The 22,907-nt window shown below is 45.4% G+C and overlaps 1 protein-coding gene across 1 annotated transcript; it reads right to left on the bottom strand.

The window, feature by feature from the left end:
- Positions 1-4,298: 4,298 nt before the first annotated feature.
- Positions 4,299-6,109, bottom strand: LOC123125008 (cytochrome P450 89A2). Its single transcript, XM_044545558.1, has one exon. It carries the CDS (start codon positions 6,031-6,033, stop codon positions 4,507-4,509), a length of 1,527 nt encoding a protein of 508 aa, XP_044401493.1. The 5' UTR covers positions 6,034-6,109; the 3' UTR covers positions 4,299-4,506.
- Between the last annotated feature and the right edge of the window lie 16,798 nt (positions 6,110-22,907).

Genomic DNA, 22,907 nt, shown 5'->3' with positions numbered 1-22,907 from the left:
AAACGAGTAGACTGCGGGGCCCCCTCGGGGAAAATCGAGGTCTGGTTTTACTCGTAGGATGTCTCATGCGGTGTTGCCCTGAGAACGAGATATGTGCAGCTCCTATCCGGATTGTCGGCGCATCGGGCGGCTTTGCTGGTCTTGTTTTACCATTGTCAATATGTCTTGTAAACCAGGATTCCGAGTCTGATCGGGACTTCCTGGGAGAAGGTATAACCTTCGTTGATCGCGAGAGCTTATCATGGGCTAAGTTGGGACACCCCTGCAGGGTATAAACTTTCAAAAGTCGTGCCCGTGGTTATGGGCAGATGGGAATTTGTTAATGTCCGGTTGTAGATAACTTGACACCTGATTCGAATTAAAAAGCATCAACCGCGTGTGTAGCCGTGATGGTCTCTTCTCGGTGGAGTCCGGGAAGTGAACACGGTTTTGGTTTATGTTTGACGTAAGTAGGAGTTCAGGATCACTTCTTGATCATTGTTAGCTTCACGACCGTTCCATTTGCTCTCTTCTCGCTCTTATTTGCGTATGTTAGCCACCATATATGCTTAGTCGCTGCTGCAACCTCACCACTTTACCCCTTCCTTTCCCATTAAGCTTTGCTAGTCTTGATACCCATGGTAATGGGATTGCTGAGTCCTCGTGGCTCACAGATTACTACAACAACAGTTGCAGGTACAGGTTTTGCGCCGATCATGATGCGAGAGCGATGTTTGCTTGTTTTGGAGTTCTTCTTCTGCTTCTTCGATCAGGGGATAGGTTCCAGGTCGGCAGCCTGGGCTAGCAGGGTGGATGCCGTTGAGTTTCTATTTGTGTTTCATCCGTAGTCGGATGTTGATCTTATGTAAGATGTATTGATGTATTCGTGTGGCATTGTATGCCTTTTGTATGTATCCCCATCTATTATGTAATGTTGATGTAATGATATCCACCTTCCAAAAGCGTTTCAAATATGCGGTTCTATCCTTGGTGGGACCTTCGAGTCTCTTTAGGATAGTATCGCATATTGTGCGTGACACAGGAGTAGGGTTTTACCTCAATCAAGAGGGCCCGAACCTGGGTAAACATCTTGTCTCCTGGCCTCCGGTTACCATTGATCCTTAGACGCATAGCTTGGGCCCCCCTACCCGAGATCTGCCGGTTTTGACACCGATAGGCTCCTGACTAGCCGTTGCCATAATGATCTCACCGGTCTGGGCTTGCAAAAGCTTAAGCTTGGGCAAAGTCACTACCACTGCCTCCATCAAGATGTGGCGGTGTCATTTTTAATAAGTTGCAATGTAGTTGTACTTCAGCTCACTTACCTTCAAACACTCGTGTTGGTTTGTTCCAACACTTTGATTTTTTATTTGCTTTTGTTTTTCCTTTTTTTCGTTGTTCGTGATTTTTCATTTGCAAAATTAGCTTTCAAAAAAAACCTAAAAATAGAATAAGTGTTGCTTTGCTCTTTTCTTTTGCCTCTGGATTTCTACTTCAATATTGTTTATATTTCAAAAGAGATGATCTGCGCCAGACAACAAGGAAATGCAATTTTAAGGAAGAGAAGTGTGTACATTCATGATCGTGAAGGTATGTCCTATGACTCCCATCTTTTGCACTTGAATTACTTAGAATAGATGTAGTAGTATGTGTGATGTGTTCAAGTGGTAGTAAGTCTTGATAGTTAAAATAAAGGTTTTGTTCTAGTAGCTGATATAGTTTGGTAGCCTTTTTTCTATTTAATCTAGATAACCAAGACTTTTCATGAGACTTTTTTTTTGAAGAAAGTGATGTTAACAAAGAATAACCATGCACAAGAAAGTTTTCAAAGACTTGGATTTTGAGAAAAAATATAAATAAAATGATGTTAGAGAAACTCAACCCCATAGTGTTAATTTTAGTAGACTCTGTAACACTTGTGGATTATATTGTCTAGAGAAACATAGTTGAAAGGTGAATGAGATTATGCCAAAAATCTATGTTGTATTTCTTACATGGTGCTTCGACTTCCCACTGGTGCTACAACCTTACTACTGTATGCACATGTACGTGTGTAAATGGGGCTTCATCACCTTTCTTGATGTTATGCTGAGAACTCAGATGGCCAATGAACGATCCACCAGAGTTTCACCTCGGATTTTGGCTATGAGTTTGTTACCCTACGTAGTGGCAACACTGCATCAAATATTATTCAGATTTCTATTTAATGAATGTGCATGTGGTAAATAACAGGTACTGATCGCAAGAGCTCGAAAAAGATAACATATTGGTCCATAGTACCAAAATTAGTCCAACGTGAAACCTTATGCATGATCGTTTCTTTGTCACAATCCTGTCATGTGACAACAAATAAAAGTTTTAGCAAACAATGATTGAAACAAAGTGCTTGAGAACCTTGATGATCAAACACTCGTGGGTGTCTTAGCGAGTTACTCTAGAATCATACATACCTTTCACTCTCTAGTTTATGTTTGATTGGTCAAAGAAAGAAAACATCTTTCGTGCATTCCCGACAAGCAAGCGTTAACTAGAAGAAATAGAATTGAGAGCTACTTAGTTATTTTATCTAGTTGAGCAAGAGCTTTGTGTTGAATATTTTTACTTCACTAACCCTTACATAATAATCATGCCACCGCTACAACTATGCTAAGTTTTCAGGTCAAGAAGCGGAAGGCTATCTATACATACCGATTGTAAGTCCTCATACCCATGCATATTTTTATTATAGGTGTTCTCAGTGTCAACTTGATTCCGATTTGGTCAAAAGCCAAAATTATTTCTCTTGCAAAAGCTTGTTAGAAACCCTTGACTTAAAGAGTACCGTCCTATTGTGGGTTTGATAACTCAGGGTCATCTCTGTTGGGAAAAGATGAGAATCATTTTTGCTCCTTTACCGTATCACTAAAGGGACTAATCAACGATCGAGCATGGGAGATGCACGAGTGGGAGGTGGCCTGGTGCTTCATGCGAGGACCTCGCCGACCACTTGAACCCACCGACGCATGTGGGGGACGGTGACCACCGAGGCGAATGACGACGACCCGATATGCGTTGGACGTGCGATGAGAAAGACCCGACGTGTGCACGCACAGATGAAGATTGCTGGTAGGAGGGGGGTCGGCGAGGTGGACGAAAAGAGAAGAATTAGCGTTGACTCAATCAAAGGGAAGCGCATGAGTGGCAACCGAACGAAATTTGGGCCGGTCGACCGGTGCCTAGTGTTGCCCTTTTGCAAAGGCATGAGATTTCTCAATTTTCTCTACTTGACTTATTTTTCTCAATGTTGGGGATATCGCTTATCGGGAACTTATTGGTCGACCCATGATAAGGGGTAAATCGGCCATTTTATCACCATATCGTCTGATTTATCGCTATATCGACTGATTTATCGGTTGATTTATCATACCGGTCGATTTATCATATCGGTCAGACACCAGTAAGCGATAAAACGGCCGATTTATCGGAATATCAGAAGATATCTTGAACAGTGATTTTTCCTGATCACCTTGATGATAAGTTGTTAAGGTAAGGAATTTAATGAAAGTTTCACATACACACATTATTCGGCTTTTCAAATCGTTTTCTCTAGATGCTTTAAATAATATTTCTTTTAAACAAAGTTCTTTGTCATCACTGTGTTTTCATAAAAATCAAAAGATTTTAAACATCAAATGTTTATTAGCAATTTCCATAGCATCGCACGAGGTATTATCTATTTTATTTAGATTATCAACACTTTATGGTGGTTGATTGTTTTTTCCTTTTTCTTGCTTCGGACTGTTTTCTTCGGAGGCTTACCAAAGGGAAATCAGCTTCTTCTTTTTCCCAGAGGAGACCAAATGAAATATACTCACAAGGCCCAACGAAGAAGAATCATCAGCGAAATGTAGATTATGTTGTATCACTTCCATAGCAACACTCAAGTCAGCCCCAACCCCCAATACAGGATGCAATCTGAAGTAAAGTAGCATTAACAATAGTCAGAACTGATTTTTTTTAAACTGGTAGGTACGATGGAAGCATTTGAGTGCTTGTATCACTTTGATATTCGCCTCATCTATGTTCACATGCCATAGGAGTAATGTAAACTACTCTTGTTTTTTGCGAACAAGTGGCCTAAACTACTTGTCATCAACAGAAACACGAAATGATCCGGAGATAGCTCATCGTGCCTACGAGCACTGCCTCCTGCCTCATCCACTTGTGTCACGCTTTCCGAGCTCTCGCGCATCCGTGTCAACAAGCTCCATCTGGAAGGACCACGGGAAATTCAACCAGGCAGGAAATCTGTGCTCTTGCTTGCTCAATCAAGCAACATATGTAAAACCGGCCTCTGAACGAGGAATCAATTGCTAGTAAACACGCAGCTAACACCTCAATTTCTCGACAGCGGCACTAGTAATATTCCATCGTACAGCAACGAATTAACCATTATCAACATGGAGTAAACTAAACAAGAACGACCGAAGCGATAGGACTGGACTACTGGTCGAATTTGACTACTGGCTGATGGAGATGGACTTTGTCTCAGGCCCTTCGGGGCACGAGGCGTGGGCGCAGCGGCTTCTTCATGACGACGGTGAACTCGTTCTTCTCGGCGAAGTCCACCTCCTCGCCGGGGACCTCCTGCCACTCGAACTCCCTTACCATGTTGGCCACGAAGTACTCCAGGTGGAGCATGGCGATGCCCAGCCCGGCGCAGATCCTCCGGCCCACGCCGAACGGCATCATCTTGATCTCCCGATTGCCGGTCACGTCCACCGCTTCGCCTGCGCCGCCTGGCAGGAACCGCTCCGGCAAGAACTCCGTTGGCTTCTCCCACTCCCGCTCGTCCCTGCTCATCTCGGCCACCATGAAGTTCACCGTCGCCCCCTTGGGAATCAGGTACCCGCCGACCTCCATGTCCTCCGCCGCCTTGTGCGGCAGCACGAAGTGCGCCGGTGGGTGCTTCCGGAGGCCCTCGAGCACCACCGCCTTGAGGTACGGCATCTTGTGGACGTCCTCCTCCGAGACCTCGTCCTGGTCGTCCCCCTTCGTGGCGCTGATCTCTTTGTAGAGCTTCTCCTGGATGGCCGGGTTCTTCACCAGCTCGGCCATGATCCACTGCAACCCGGTGGAGGTGGTGTCGGTCCCGGCGTCGAGGAACTCGGAACAGAGGTTGATCATCTCGTTGTCGGTCAGCGGGCGGTTTCCCTCCTCGGGGAGCTTAATGTCGAGCAGGGCGTCGACGTAGGAGTGCTCGAACGTGCTCTCTTTCTTGGGCTCGCCGCCGAGTTTCCTGTACTCCCGCCGAGCGTTGATCAGCGGCACGAACAGGTCCTTCTTCCGCCGCTGCATGGCGTGCACGGTCTGGAGGCGGTCGCGGTAGAGGTGCTTGGTCACCGACGGCAGGAAGGCGAAGACGGCCATCTTCCTCGACCTGTAGATGAGCGGCTCGCGCTGGGCGGCAGCGATCGCGCGGACCGTGGCCTCGTCGAGCCGCTCACCGAAGCACATGAGCACGAGGAGACAGAACATGGCGTACTGGAATGTCTCCACGACGGCCGCGCCGCCGGAGGACGACTCATCACGCAGCTTCTCGGCCAGCACGCGGCGCACCCAGGAGCGCGCGGGGGCGAAGAGGCGGACCCGCGACGGGTGCAGCGTCTCGGAGACGAGGTTGCGGCGCAGGAGGCGCCACACGGGGCCGTAGCTGGCGCGCGTGATGGTGTTGTCGTTCTCGCCCAGCAGCTTCAGCGAAGGGAGGGCGGGGCGGTCCGCGAGCGTGGCGCCGCGCTCGACGAGCGCCGCGTGCGCGAGGCGGCGGTCGGCGACGAAGATGGAGAGGCGGGACCCCACGCGCAGGGACACGATGGGGCCGTAGCGCTTGAACAGGCGCCGGAGCAGGGGCTCCACGTCGGCGAGCGAGTTGGTCAGCCACACCACGCTGCCCAGCACCGGCAGGGACGGCGGGCCGGGCGGGACGCGGAGGCGGCCGCCCTTGCGGCCGCGGAGGAGTAGGATCAGCGGGATGGCGAAGAGGATCGAGCCGAGAAAGATGTGCCACGTGTCCATGGCGAGCGTGTGGTGCTCTTCCGCTCTCTCCTGCTGGAATGGATGCGGAGGACTGAGATGAGGATGGTGTGGAGCAGTGCGGTTGCCGTTTTAACTAGCAGATGGAACGTGTTGATCGGTATTTACGTCATCGCCCTAGTGCTTGGAAAAGAAGCAAGGGAACGTTCGACCGTGTGCTGACGTCAGGGCTGACGAGCCCTTGGAATCTTCCAATAGTCAATCTAGATTGGCAATTTCAAATTGCTGCTCAAGGAAAGAAAAATACTCCCTCTTCGATTTTTAATCCTGGAAAATCGATAAGAAAAGGTAAATAGTAATAGCGGATAGATAGGAAAATTGGTTTTTCTTTGCGTGATATCAATGCTGCTCAAGTAACTGCCCCAGCATATAATTTGCACATTTCTGGTGATAAATTATTAATGATTTTTAGGCAATAACTGTAGTTACCTGTCATCTTATTGTAAATGTGCAATTGACTAAAAATAAAATTTGGTTGTTGATTAATGAGCACTCATTGACATACCTAATAAACAAGATTTTATTTGGTAAGCAAGTAAAACGCGTGCTGTCGAGTTGGTTTTCATGAAAAACATGGTGGGTAAAATCATAGATGTGATGTGACGTGGGTGGGGGAGGGATTATTAAAAATGAATAATTGGTTTTATGCCCCTAGTTGATCACACTCAGCAGGTTTACCTCTAGTTTTCGAAAGCACTCGTTCCCATCCAAACCACTTTGTTCGTCTTATGCTTTTGCCCTTCAACCGTTTGACTGCCACTTTGAATATTTCATAACAAATTCATACTAACTCAAAAAATGCAAATAAGATATCAAAATATTTAGAAAAACATCACCTATATGTGCATGTCATTTGCATTCATGAAAAAAGTGTTGGAAAGACCCCGTCTCAGTTTGAACTCATATGACCCGTCTCAGTTTGAACTCATATGATCTCAGCATTAACAATAAAATCCGAAGAAAAATATGAAACAAAACTACAACAAATTGAAAAATTTTGGGTGACAAACATTGATAAATGTTTTGAGTGTTTCGAAAGTTTCATAAGTAATAACATTCGTGGAAGTCGTGGCAAAAAACAAGATTCACACCCCGAAATGCTTTTGTTTTGGGGCCTTGAAACATTGGCTAGTGTTTGCTAAAAAATTCAGAATTGTTTGAATTGTTTTTCAGTTTTTTTTTAAATTTTACTGTTCATACTGAGATCTTGTGAGCTCAAACTAAGATAGGGACTTTTCAATACTTCTTTTCATGAATGCAAATGACATGCACATATAGGTGATGTTTTTACGAACATTTTGATATCGTATTCACATTTTTCTAAATTAGTATGAATTTGTTATGAACTTTTCAAAGTGACGGTCAAACGGTCAAAGGGAAAAAGTATAAGACGAGCAAAGTGGCTTGGCGGGAATGAGTGTTTTCGAACACTAGGGGTAAACCTACCGAGTGCGACCCAACTAGGGGCATAAAACCAATTATCCCTATCAAAAAATGTGGAGGGGAGGAGGCATATGTAGGAAGGTTGAAGAAAGGAAGTAGTAATAGAGGCTATGTTGTTGTTGGGGAACGTTGCAGAAAATAAAAAATTTCTACGCTTCACCAAGATCAATCTATGGGGTCATCTAGCAACGAGATAGAGGAGTGCATCTACATACCCTTGTAGATCGTGCGGAAGCGTTCAAGAGAACGGGGTTGAGGGAGTCGTACTCGTCATGATCCAAATCGCCGATGATCCTAGTGCCGAACGGATGGCACCTCCGCGTTCAACACACGTACGGTTGGGGAAGACGTCTCCTCCTTCTTGATCCAGCAAGGGGAAGGGAGAGGTTGATGGAGATCCAGCAGCACGACGGCGTGGTGGTGGAAGCAGTGGTGATCTCGGCAGGGCTTCGCCAAGCTCTACGAGAGGGAGAGGTGTTGCAGAGGGAGAGGGAGGCGCCAGGGACTTGGGTGCGGCTGCCCTCCCCCCTCTTTACATAGGGGCCAGGGGCGTCGGCCCCCTTGGAGATCCCATCTCAAGGGGGGGTGGCTTGACCCGCAAGGCAAGTGGAGTGCCCCCCACCCCTAGGGTTTCCAACCCTAGGCGCAGGGGGGCCAAGGGGGGCGCACCAGCCCACCAGGGGCTGGTTCCCTTTCCACTACAGCCCATGGGGCCCTCCGGGATAGGTGGCCCCACCCGGTGGACCCCCGGGACCCTTCCGGTGGTCCCGGTACAATTCTGGTGACCCCCGAAACTTTCCCGATGGCCGAAACTGGACTTCCTATATATAATTCTTCACTTCCGGACCATTTCGGAACTCCTCGTGACGTCCGGGATCTCATCTGGGACTCTGAACAACTTTCGAGTTACCGCATACTAGTATCTCTACAAACCTAGCGTCACCGAACCTTAAGTGTGTAGACCCTACGGGTTCGGGAGACATGCAGACATGACCGAGACGACTCTCCGGCCAGTAACCAACAGCGGGATCTGGATACCCATGTTGGCTCCCACATGTTCCACGATGATCTCATCGAATGAACCATGATGTCGAGGATTCAAGTAGTCCGGTATACAATTCCCTTTGTCAATCGGTATGTTACTTGCCCGAGATTCGATCGTCATATCCCAATACCTCGTTCAATCTCGTTACCGGCAAGTCACTTTACTCGTACCGTAATGCATGACCTCGTGACCAACCACTTAGTCACTTTGAGCTCATTATGATGATGCATTACCGAGTGGGCTCAGAGATACCTCTCCGTCATACGGAGTGACAAATCCCAGTCTCGATCCGTGTCAACCCAACAGACACTTTCATAGATACCTGTAGTATACCTTTATAGTCACCCAGTTACGTTGTGATGTTTGGTACACCCAAAGCACTCCTACGGCATCCGGGAGTTACACGATCTCATGGTCTAAGGAAATGATACTTGACATTGAAAAAGCTCTAGCAAACGAACTACACGATCTTGTGCTATGCTTAGGGTTGGGTCTTGTCCATCACATCATTGTCCCAATGATGTGATCCCGTTATCAATGACATCCAATATCCATGGTCAGGAAACCGTGACCATCTATTGATAAACGAGCTAGTCAACTAGAGGTTCACTAGGGACATGTTGTGGTCTATGTATTCACACATGTATTACGATTTTCGGATAACACGATTATAGCATGAATAAAAGACAATTATCATGAACGAGGAAATATAATAATAACCATTTTATTATTGCCTCTAGGGCATATTTCCAACAGTCTCCCACTTGCACTAGAGTCAAAAATCTAGTTACATTGTGATGAATCGAACACCCATAGAGTTCTGGTGTTGATCATGTTTTGCTCGCGGATGAGGTTTAGTCAACGGATCTGCGACATTCAGATCCGTATGCACTTTGCAAATATCTATGTCTCCATCTTGAAAATTTTCACGAATGGAGTTGAAGCGACGCTTGATGTGCCTGGTCTTCTTGTGAAACCTGGGCTCCTTGGCAAGGGCAATAGCTCCAGTGTTGTCATAGAAGAGTGTGATCGGCCCTGACGCATTGGGTATGACTCCTAGGTCGGTGATGAACGCCTTCACCCAGATTGCTTCATGTGCTGTCTCCGAGGATGCCATGTATTCTGCTTCACATGTAGATCCCGCCACGACGCTTTGCTTGCAACTGCACCAGCTTACTGCCCCACCATTCAAAATATACACGTATCCGGTTTGTGACTTAGAGTCATCCAGATCTGTGTCGAAGCTAGCATCGACGTAACCCTTTACGACGAGCTCACGGCAAACATATCCTTAGTCCTTTTCAGGTACTTCAGGATATTCTTGACCGCTGTCCAGTGTTCCATGCCGGGATTACTTTGGTACCTTCCTACCAAACTCACGGCAAGGTTTACATCAGGTCTGGTACACAGCATGGCATACATGATAGACCCTATGGCTGAGGCATAGGGGACAACACTCATCTTTTCTCTATCTTCTGTCATGGTCGGACATTTAGCCGAGCTCAATTTCACACCTTGCAACACAGGCAAGAACCCCTTCTTGGACTGATCCATATTGAACTTCTTCAATATCTTATCAAGGTATGTGCTTTGTGAAAGACCTATGAGGCGTCTCGATCTATCTCTATAGATCTTGATGCCTAATATGTAAGCAGCTTCTCCAAGGTCCTTCATTGAAAAACACTTATTCAAGTAGGCCTTAATGCTGTCCAAAAGTTCTATATCATTTCCCATCAAAAGTATGTCATCCACATATAATATGAGAAATGCTACAGAGCTCCCACTCACTTTCTTGTAAACGCAGGCTTCTCCATAAGTCTGCATAAACCCAAACGCTTTGATCATTAAAGTGAATGTTCCAACTCCGAGATGCTTGCACCAGCCCATAGATGGAGCGCTGGAGCTTGCATACCTTGTTAGCATTCTTAGGATCGACAAAACCTTCCGGCTGCATCATATACAGTTCTTCCTTAATATGGCCGTTAAGGAATGCCGTTTTGACGTCCATTTGCCATATCTCATAATCATAGTATGCGACAATTGCTAGCATGATTCGGACGGACTTCAGCTTCGCTACGGGAGAGAAAGTCTCATTGTAGTCAACCCCTTGAACTTGTCGATAACCCTTAGTGACAAGTCGAGCTTTATAGATGGTAACATTACCATCCGCATTCGTCTTCTTCTTAAAGATCCATTTGTTTTCTATCGCTCGCCGATCATCGGGAAAGTCTGTCAAAGTCCATACTTTGTTTTCATACATGGATCCTATCTCAGATTGCATGGCTTCAAGCCATTTGTTGGAATCTGGGCCCGCCATTGCTTCTTCATAGTTCGAAGGTTCACCGTTGTCTAACAACATGATTTCCAGGACAGGGTTGCCATACCACTCTGGTGTGGAATGTGTCCTCATGGACCTACGAAGTTCAGTAGTAACTTGATCCGAAGTACCTTGATCATCATCATTAGTTTCCTCTCTAGTCAGTGCAGGCACCACAGGAACATCTTCCTGAGCTGCGCTACTTTCCGGTTCAAGAGGTAGTACTTCATCAAGTTCCACTTTCCTCCCACTTACTTCTTTTGAGAGAAACTCTTTCTCCAGAAAGGACCCGTTCTTGGCAACAAAGATCTTGCCTTCGGATCTGAGGTAGAATGTATACCCAATGGTTTCCTTAGGGTATCCTATGAAGATGCATTTTTCCGAATTGGGTTCGAACTTTTCAGGTTGAAGTTTCTTGACATAAGCATCGCATCCCCAAACTTTTAGAAACGACAGCTTAGGTTTCTTCCCAAACCATAATTCATACGGTGTCGTTTCAACGGATTTAGATGGTGCCCTATTTAAAGTGAATGTAGCTGTCTCTAGAGCGTATCCCCAAAATGATAGCGGTAAATCGGTGAGTGACATCATAGATCGCACGATATCCAATAGAGTGCGATTACGACGTTCAGACACACCGTTATGCTGAGGTGTTCCAAGCGGCGTGAGTTGTGAAACAATTCCACATTTCCTTAAGTGTGTACCAAATTCGTGACCTAAGTATTCTCCCCCACGATCTGATCGTAAGAACTTTATCTTTCGGTCACGTTGATTCTCTACCTCATTCTGAAATTCCTTGAACTTTTCAAAGGTTTCAGACTTGTGTTTCATTAAGTAGACATACCCATATCTACTCAAGTCGTCAGTGAGAGTGAGAACATAACGATATCCTCCGCGAGCCTCAACGCTCATTGGACCGCACACATCAGTATCTATGATTTCCAATAAGTTGGTTGCTCGCTCCATTGTTCCGGAGAACGGAGTCTTGGTCATTTTTCCCATAAGGCATGGTTCGCATGTGTCAAATGATTCATAATCAAGAGACTCCAAAAGTCCATCAGCATGGAGCTTCTTCATGCGTTTGATACCAATGTGAACAAGGTGGCAGTGCCACAAGTATGTGGGACTATCGTTATCAACTTTACATCTTTCGGTATTCACACTATGAATATGTGTAACATCACGTTCGAGATTCATTAAGAATAAACCATTGACCAGCGGGGCATGACCATAAAACATATCTCTCATATAAATAGAACAACCATTATTCTCGGATTTAAATGAGTAGCCATCTCACATTAAAAGAGATCCAGATGCAATGTTCATGCTCAAAGCTGGTACTAAATAACAATTATTGAGGTTTAAAACTAATCCCGTAGGTAAATGTAGAGGTAGCGTGCCGACGGCGATCACATCGACCTTGGAACCATTCCCGACACGCATCGTCACCTCGTCCTTCGCCAGTCTCCGCTTATTCCGTAGCTCCTGTTTTGAGTTACAAATATGAGCAACCGCACCGGTATTAAATACCCAGGAGCTACTACGAGTACTGGTAAGGTACACATCAATTACATGTATATCACATATACCTTTGGTGTTGCCGGCCTCCTTGTCCGCTAAGTATTTGGGGCAGTTCCGCTTCCATTGTCCCTTTCCCTTGCAATAAAAGCACTCAGTCTCAGGTTTGGGTCCATTCTTTGGCTTCTTCCCGACAGCTGGCTTACCGGGCGCGGCAACTCCCTTGCCGTCCTTCTTGAAGTTCTTCTTACCCTTGCCTTTCTTGAAACTAGTGGTTTTATTGACCATCAACACTTGATGCTCCTTTTTGATTTCCACCTCTGTTGATTTCAGCATTGAAAATACTTCAGGAATAGTTTTCACCATCCCCTGCATATTGTAGTTCATCACAAAGCTCTTGTAGCTAGGTGGGAGCGACTGAAGGATTTTGTCAATGACCGCCTCGTCCGGGAGGTTAATCTCCAGCTGGGACAAGCGGTTGTGCAACCCAGACATTTTGAGTATGTGCTCACTGACAGAACTATTTTCCTCCATCTTACAACTGTAGAACTTGTCGGAGACTTCATATCTCTCAACCCGGGCATGAGCTTGGAAAACCATTTTCAGCTCTTCAAACATCTCATATGCTCCATGTTGCTCAAAACGCTTTTGGAGCCCCGGTTCTAAGATGTAAAGCATGCCGCACTGAACGAGGGAGTAATCATCCACTCGTGACTACATTCATAACATCTTGGTTCTCTGGGATGGGTGCTTCACCTAGCGGTCCTTCTAGGACATATGCTTTCTTGGCCGCTATGAGGATGATCCTTAGGTTCCGGACCCAGTCCGAATAGTTGCTGCCATCATCTTTCAGCTTGGTTTTCTCTAGGAACGCGTTGAAGTTGAGGTTGACATGAGCGTTGGCCATTTGATCTACAAGACATTTTGCAAAGGTTTATAGACTAAGTTCATGATAATTAAGTTCATATAATCAAATTATTTAATGAACTCCCACTTAGATTAGACATCCCTCTAGTCATCTAAGTGATACATGATCCGACTCAACTAGCCCGTGTCCGATCATCATGTGAGACGGACTAGTCATCATCGGTGAACATCTCCATGTTGATCGTAGCTTCCATACGACTCATGTTCGACCTTTCGGTCTCTTGTGTTCCGAGGCCATGTCTGTACATGCTAGGCTCGTCAAGTCAACCTAAGTGTTTTGCATGTGTAAATCTGTCTTACACCCGTTGTATGTGAATGTTAGAATCTATCACACCCGATCATCACGTGGTGCTTCGAAACAACGAACTTTCGCAATGGCGCACAGTTAGGGGGAACACTTTCTTGAAATTATTATTAGGGATCATCTTATTTACTACCGTCGTACTAAGCAAATAAGAAGCAAAACATGATAAACATCACATGCAATCAAATAGTGACATGATCACCGGCATGACACCATGATCTCCATCATCGTGTCTTCATGAAGTTGTCACGCCAACGATTACTTCTACTTCTAAGGCTAACGTGTTTAGCAATAAAGTAAAGTAATTTACATGGCATTATTCAATGACACGCAGGTCATACAAAAAATAAAGATAACTCCTATGGCTCCTGCCAGTTGTCATACTCATCGACATGCAAGTCGTGATTCCTATTACAAGAACATGATCAATCTCATACATCACATATATTTCATTCATCACATCCTTTTGGCCATATCACATCACAAGGCATATGCTGCAAAAACAAGTTAGACGTCCTCTAATTGTTGTTGCAAGTTTTTACGTGGCTTCTATAGGTTTCTAGCAAGAACGTTTCTTACCTACGTAAAACCACAACGTGATATGCCAATTTCTATTTACCCTTCATAAGGACCCTTTTCATCGAATCCGCTCCAACTAAAGTGGGAGAGACAAACAACCGCTAGCCACCTTATGCAACTAGTGCATGTCAGTCGGTGGAACCTGTCTCACGTAAGCGTACGTGTAAGGTTGGTCCGGGCCGCTTCATCCCACGATGCCGCCAAAGCAAGATAAGACTAGTAGTGGCAAGAAAATTGACAACATCTACGCCCACAACAAGTTTGTGTTCTACTCGTGCATAGAAACTACGCATAGACCTAGCTCATGATGCCACTGTTGGGGAACGTTGCAGAAAATAAAAAAATTCTACGCTTCACCAAGATCAATCTAAGGAGTCATCTAGCAATGAGATAGAGAAGTGCATCTACATACCCTTGTAGATCGTGCGGAAGCGTTCAAGAGAATGGGGTTGAGGGAGTCGTACTCGTCGTGATCGAAATCACCGATGATTCTAGTGCCGAACGGACGGCACCTCTGCGTTCAACACACGTACGGTTGGGGAAGACGTCTCCTCCTTCTTGATCCAGCAAGGGGAAGGGAGAGGTTGAAGGATATACAGCAGCACGACGGCGTGGTGGTGGAAGCAGCGGTGATCTCGGCAGGGCTTCGCCAAGCTCTACGAGAGGGAGAGGTGTTGCAGAGGGAGAGGGAGGCGCCAGGGACTTGGGTGCGGCTGCCCTCCCCCCTCTTTATATAGGGGCCAGGGGGGCGCCGGCCCCCTTGGAGATCCCATCTCAAGGGGGGCGGCGGCCAAGGGGGTGGCTTGCCCCCAAGGCAAGTGGAGCGCCCCCCACCCCTAGGGTTTGCAACCCTAGGCACAGGGGGGCCCAGGGGGGCACACCAGCCCACTAGGGGCTGGTTCCCCTCCCACTACAGCCCATGGGGCCCTCCGGGATAGGTGGCCCCACCCGGTGGACCCCCGGGACCCTTCCGGTGGTCTCAGTACAATACCGGTGACCCCCAAAACTTTCCCGATGGCCAAAACTGGACTTCCTATATATAATTATTCAGCTCCGGACCATTCCAGAACTCCTCGTGACGCCCGGGATCTCATCCGGGACTCTGAACAACTTTCGGGTTACCGCATACTAGTATCTCTACAACCCTAGTGTCACCGAACCTTAAGTGTGTAGACCCTACGGGTTCGGGAGACATGCAGACATGACCAAGACGACTCTCCGGCCAATAACCAACAGCGGGATCTGGATACCCATGTTGGCTCCCACATGTTCCACGATGATCTCATCGAATGAAACACGATGTCGAGGATTCAAGTAATCCCGTATACAACTCCCTTTGTCAATCTGTACGTTACTTGCCCGAGATTCGATCGTCGGTATCCCAATACCTCGTTCAATCTCGTTACCGGCAAGTCACTTTACTTGTACCGTAATGCATGATCTCGTGACCAACCACTTAGTCACTTTGAGCTCATTATGATGATGCATTACCGAGTGGGCCCAGAGATACCTCTCCGTCATACGGAGTGACAAATCCCAGTCTCGATCCGTGTCAACCCAATAGACACTTTCGGAGATACCTATAGTATACCTTTATAGTCACCCAGTTACGCTGTGACGTTTGGTACACCCAAATCACTCCTACGGCATCCAGGAGTTACACAAACTCATGGTCTAAGCAAATGATACTTGACATTGAAAAAGCTCTAGCAAACGAACTACACGATCTTGTGCTATGCTTAGGATTGGGTCTTGTCCATCACATCATTATCCCAATGATGTGATCCCGTTATCAATGACATCCAATGTCCATGGTCAGGAAACCGTGACCATCTGTTGATAAACGAGCTAGTCAACTAGAGGTTCACTAGGGACATGTTGTGGTCTATGTATTCACACATGTATTACGATTTCCGAATAACACAATTATAGCATGAATAAAAGACAATTATCATGAACGAGGAAATATAATAATAACTATTTTATTATTGCCTCTAGGGCATATTTCCAACAGTTGTTTGGTTCTTCACGGTTGGTGTTAGTTCGTGAGTTGTCCAGTGCCATGAAAATAGATATATACTACACCCTCTGTCCATAAACATAAGATGTTTGAACTTTTTGTGAAATGGATATATATAGACATGTTTTAGTGTGTTTGTTCACTCATTTCAGTCTATATGTAGGTCATATTGAAATACTAAAATCATCTTGCATTTATAAACGGAGGGAGTAATAGTCAAGGTCTTCTCCATGCCATAGTCTCAGTCGTCTTCTCATTTAGCGGTCTCATCGGCGGTTGTAGGGCTAGGGACCCATCCCTTTTGTTTTTCTTAGTTTTAACAAGTACAATTATTTCCCTTAGGTTTAGTTTCCCTCACGGCATCGGCCAGGAGGTATTTATGATGGCACATTAAATAAGGTATTTTCGGCCTCTCCCTACTTCAAGTCTTCGAGATGTTTGGTCTAGCCGCGAGGAAAGGCCTGTGAGGATAGGCATTGTCAGATATGTTGGCTCTTTTCATATCTTGTTTGTTGGTGTGTCAACTAGGGCAAGCGGTTGGCTAGCTTTTGGTGCAATGACTTCATCCTTTTTCTTTCGGTTTGTTATGCGACATGGTTGGTTTCTTCAACCCTCTAGATTGGTGGTAAAGGATTGCAACTTTGCACTTCTTGTATGGAGAAAGAAAAAGGAAGGGGATGGGAAAAGAATGGGAACGTTTGACCGTATACTAACATTGGCGTGATGAACCCTTAAATCTTTGAATAGTCAATTGCTTGATCAACCTAGGATGACACTCTCGATTTGTTGTTCAAGGAAAGGAAATTAGCTGATGTTTCTTCCTTCAATTTTGATAGTGGGAAATTTGATAATAAAAGGCAAATATTAATATCTAGTTAAGACAAAAATTGACAAAAGAGAGCTCCCTCTCTGATTTCTATTATTAGAAACCACTTGTCTCTTACAAACTATCACGACCAGAATGAAAAGCTACGCAAAAGGCAACAAAAGACATGATGCGCGATCGAGACAAAGCAACATGAGCTAGACACATTTGTCTATCAAGATCACAAGGAGCTGAGGCTACATCAGCTTATATGCCAATAACCACTAGGGCAATGTTTAAGACTCCGACATCATCATCCTGGGAATTCTACAAACTGGATCTCCAGGACAGATGTTAAGACCAAATCCCTACAGCTTAGATAATTCAAGTAGCAGGAAACATAAGAAAATTATCCATCCGGGAGGGTAAAAGACAAGTCCAGCGACAGCCGATGAAAGCCAAAGAGAGCTTCAGCTTGGTGGAGGACTGCATCTTCCATCTCCACTACCCAGCAGCAATCCTATGGGCCATCCTCCATCCCAGCGCAACAATAAAGACTTCATGAGCGATCATCTCAAAAAAATTACACCCTCCCACATTAGGCTTTGTCTTTCTGGGTTTATCTGCAAGATGAACCAATCATGAGGCATTTTAATGATCAAATTAACAGGCACACAAGGATCAATAACCTTATTATTATCCAAAATCACATCATTTCTCAATGGGACATTTGCATTTGTGCGCCTAACTCGAACCCACTACTCAGATTTGCACCTAATTACGAAGCTTGCTCAAATTTGACCCTCTGCCGTTAGTTCCCCTTATAAAAATACCCTCGTGTGTCATTTTCGTCCAGTCAAAGGGCTTTGAAAATCTACTAGACGTTTTCTGGACATTGTTGCCCCTGCCTCCTTATGTCATTGACATGCGGGACCCACTCTAAAAAATAAAAGGAAAAACTATTTCTCTCACCCCTCTATCTCACACACTTACATGTGGGGCCAAACTAGGAAAAATAAAAGTAAATGGAAAAGACTGTATCACTTAAAGCTGGACCCAACTGAAATAATAAAAAAGGTTATTATCTCTCATAATCTCTCTCGGACCTGTGCACGGCTTGACCAATGATGGTTATCGCCGGCGCACCTGCGGGTGAGGACCACGGGAGCAGAGACAATAGCAGTTGTGGCCGCCACAGTGGCCTCGCGATCCATGGTAGTATTCTTACCCTTCACTTCCCTCTGCTTCTTGCTGCAGAGTCTACTGAGGACACCATTGTTAGGCAGCGTGGCCAGGGGCCAACTCGAGACAGCGGAGCATGTCCATGAGCAACACCGACCGGCTCTCGTCCACCCCACGCGATGAATCAGGCACGGGCCACCCATAGACGACGCCCAGGACCCCATCCTTCGCCATGGTCGTCGCTCTTAACCTCCTAAATTAGGTGGCCCCAAGCCACCGTAGACCTCCCCGACATCCATCCCATCATCGATGTAAGGTCGCGCCCCTAATGACCTCTTCCCCCGCTCAATTTTGTGCACGTAGCTCACATCATGAAGCCAGCCGCCATGACCGACCATGTGTGGCCGTGCCTGCGCATTAACACCTACCGATGCGACACCTAGCATGATTGGCGTGTGTTGAGAAGATACACCACGCGCATCGTACCCTCCTCTCGCAGTCGTCCGGCCACCTACGATGAGCTGCCGGTGAGCGCGGTCGCTCACAGCCAAGTATGCCTTGCCGTGACCTCCATGGGCCAATTTTGACCCTGACAGTGAGTCCTATGGGCTGTGGCCCACATGTCAGGGAAAGAGAGAGGGGTTGTGTGAGAAAAAACATAGATTTTTTGGTGAGGGTCCACCTGTAAGTGAGAGAAAGGGTGAGAGGGAGTATTTCCCCTTTTTAACTCTAGGGTAGATCCCATGTGTAAGTGAGAGAGAGAGTGTGTGTGTTTTACTCTGGTAGGTCCCATATGTAAGTGGCATGTGCATAGAAGGGCAAATATGTCCAGAAAATGTCTAGTATATGGTCAAAGCCCTTTGACTGGACGGAAATGGCACAGAAGGGTATTTCTATAAGGGGAACTAACGGTAGAGGGGCAAATTTGAGCATGCTTCAAAATAAGGGGCTAATCTGAGTAGTGGGTTTGAGTTAGGGGCACAAATGCAAATGTCCCTTTCTCAATTTCTAAATTGTCTAAAATATAGCCAAAATCCCAACAGCTACCAGGTTTCTTTCATTCTTATTAAAATAATTAACCATATATTAAACATATCATGAACATTATCAGGTATGTTTTGTAAATCAAAGGCACATTTTATAATATTCGAGAGCAACTTAGCAATGGAGCATCTGAAAAAGAGATGATCAACACTCTCATCCTGCATACACAAAGGGCATTTTTTTTATCACTAGTCCAACTTCTTCTAAGAAATTTTATTTGGTCAGCATATTATTTCTTAGCACCAACCAAAGAAAAACCTTCACACTGGGGGGCATCTTAATCTTACACATGAAGTTATGTGGATATTTTCACCCTAGTAAGACTTAACAATATATATGTCGTTTTACATGAAGACCATTCAATTTCATCTCTCTTCTCAATCAAAGTCACAATGGCACAGCCCTCTTGTGGTCCCACAATTCCAGTGAGTCCCCCTAAGGAGTCCTAAAATGGACATGATCTAATCCTTTATTCAAAATTGCACTTACTAATTTATTTTTATCAAAACACAAATTATATAGCCTAGGGAAATTATATTTGACCCATCAATTTTCCTAAATCTCACATTCTTCCCATTTCTGACCACAAATCTACACAATGACAGGAAATGGTCTTTGTGTTTAGTATGTTCATACTAGAATTGTGAGTCACCTTGTTTATATTTTATCTTAGCCAGATCCCTCATTTTTTGGTATTTATTAACCAACAACCCCTGCCAAATTCATCAGTATTAAACAATTTCCACCGCCATTTTACAAGCAAAGCTTTGTTCATTAAAGCTAAATTTGGAATTTCTAAACCTCTCATATATTTAGGTCTACACACCTCAGATCATCTCCACTTAATGATATTTTTTCTTACCTTCTTCTTGCCACACAAGTTCAGCCCTAAAAAAATCCATCCTCTTATTAACCCCAGCAGGGAGTCCATAAAAGGACATCATAAAGTATGAAATGTCAGTTAGTGAGGATTGAACAAGATTTATCCTCCCAGCACTAGCAAGCAGCTTACCTTGCCAATTACTGCATTTCTTCTCTGTTTTATGCTCGGGTAGTTTCCAAAGTTTATTTATAATTCTCTTCTCATCAATAGGTTGCCCAAGGTATCTCATTAGCAGAGAACCCACACGGCAGGTGAAAATCTTTGCAAATTCCTCTGCCTTGTTGACAGCATCTCCAAACAATTTTTTTATGAAAGGGAGTAATTTTCAAGCCTGTGATTTGTTCAAAAAGACAAAATAAAAATTTCAGATTGTGTGCACTATTATAGTCATCTTGCAAGAGGAAAATTGTGTCATCAACATATTGTAACATATTAATCACATTGTCAATATTTTCCTCCAACACACCCTTAATTGGTCCATTTATTCTGGCTTTATCCATTAACATAGCCAAGGCATCCACAACCAAATCAAAGATAAGAGGGAAAAGAGAGCCCCCCTGCCACAACCCTTTGTGAGTAGGAAAATAGGGTCTTAGACTTTCATTGACTTTTATACACACTTTGCCCCCCAATTATACCCAGTCAATCCATTTATCTTGGAAATCTTTAATTTTAAGCAATATAAAACAAAAGTCCGTTTGACTTTGTCATAGATTCAAGGGATTTTTACATCTATGCCCCTAGTTCCTTAGCTCTACTCATTCATCCCACGCTCTTAACTTTTGCTTAATTTTCCCCACTCCCTTTTCTGAAACCCTCAGAACAGGTCGCAACGGACGTTGTTGTCGGTTAGTGCTTTGACTGTTAACTCTGACGAGTGGGGCCGCGTTGGGTGGTGTCGCTGTTCGACCGTTGGGCCGTGGTTTCGTTGGGGCGTCCCTTGCATTAAACGCCTGTGTGCGCCGCCACGGCAGAAGCTTGCTATGCATGCACCCAGCAAGCCTGCATGCATGCGTCGATGCGTGCCGCCACGATGCATCGACCGAGCCTGCATGCGCCGATGCATGCTGCCATGATGCATTGACCGAGCCGCTTTCGTGCATGCCAACCGCCATGAATCCAGCAATGGTCGCTGCCACTGGTTCTTCTCTTCTCGCACACTTGTCTCCTCGATTTAGAGCATCGTTTTTTAGGATAAGTTGCATCCTTTTTGATCCACTCGCAGCTGCACCCGTTTTGCTACGAAAAATAAATTGAACAAATATGTTTTATATTTTTGTGGCTGCATGCATGCACTAGCTAGGTGGCTACATATTGTGGCTTGTGTAAAAAAACAAGGGTTCGTTGTGGCTGCATGCACTAGGTGGTTACTAACAAAGCGAGCTCTCTAAGAAAACAATCAACAAATATGTAGATAGGGCCAACAAGCTCATAGCACGATCACATAGTTGAAACTAGGAAGAATTTCATAATAGAATAGATAGAAAACTTAATAATAGAACTTAATAAAAGGGCCAACAAGCCCATAGCATCTCCAACATAGTTCAATTACAACTTAACATAACATAGACTCAAAAAAAGAAAAATAGATAGAGGGTTTAGAACCCTAGACGCTGCCTTCTCCACCTCGCTCCTCCTCCAAGCGCCCTTCATTGCTCCTCTGGGGTGTTGTCGATGGGGTACCGAAGAGTGTGCATGTGCGACACGGTGGGGAATATGTTGGTGTACTCCCATTGTTGATGGGATACGGAAGAGTGTGCATGCGTGACGCGGTAGGGAAGATGTTGGTGTACTCCGTGAACATGTTGTGGGTGGTGAAAGCGATGAACTCGCAGCCACACCAAAACACCCGGTCGAGGAGGTAGAAGGCGTCGAATGTGTTGGTGAAGTGAGCAAGGAGAGCAACCACCACCCCGTTTTGGATGAACTCCTCGACACGGAACATCCTTGGAGATCCCCGCGGGAGGTGGTGGTAGCCGGACGTGAGGAAGAACTCAGTGAAGTTCCTTGCGGTCCTCCACCTTGATATCGCCCACACATGTAGTGTGCGCTCAACATACAGGCAGGAGGATAGAGCCTCTCCGGCACGATGGGTGGGAAGTAGTAGGTTGGTCCGGTGTACTGCATGGCTGAGGATGTGCTAGAAGATGGAGAAGTGGTTGAAGAGCAAGAAGGGCAGATGCCAGAGAGGATAGGAGATGGATGAGGGATGGCAGAGGCAGAGGGTGGCTTAAATAGCCGTAGTGCTACGTTTTATTTGGCCGTGGCAATAATGGGGTCAAATGTGAAGCAGCCCGTTTTCAAACCCACCGCAGCATGCGTGGGAAACAGTGGTTTGAAAAGAACAAGAAAAAGAAGCTAATTGCATGCGTGGGAATCCGTGGTCATATATATTATATGAACAAAAAGAGACAATTTTTGAATAGTTTGTGGCCATTTTGCATGATAAAAATAAATTTGGCCCTTAAAAATTTGGTCATTTTGCATTTGTATAGGACAAAAAGAACTAAATTTTGCTATGCAATGTCAATTGATTTCAAACAATGGAAAAAACAGAGCCAAAACATTCACAAAAAATAGAGCAAATGATGCAACTCGACGGCCCAACCAGAGCATGGTTTCCTTTTGGGCCCAAAAACAACATTTTTTCGCGGAGTCAGTGGTGGGTGAGCAGCCGAGCACAACCAATCGTATCACCTCTCACGGATCGCCCCACAATCCAATGATGCAGAGCCGTCATTGTGATCCAACGGTGCGGAGCCTGCATGCAGCCTGCCCACCTAATTCCT

This window comes from Triticum aestivum, chromosome 1B (assembly GCF_018294505.1).
Source record: "Triticum aestivum cultivar Chinese Spring chromosome 1B, IWGSC CS RefSeq v2.1, whole genome shotgun sequence".
In the NCBI taxonomy this organism is placed as follows: domain Eukaryota; kingdom Viridiplantae; phylum Streptophyta; class Magnoliopsida; order Poales; family Poaceae; genus Triticum; species Triticum aestivum.
Note: the sequence above shows the minus strand (reverse complement) of the source record. Positions and strands in the feature narration are given on the sequence as shown.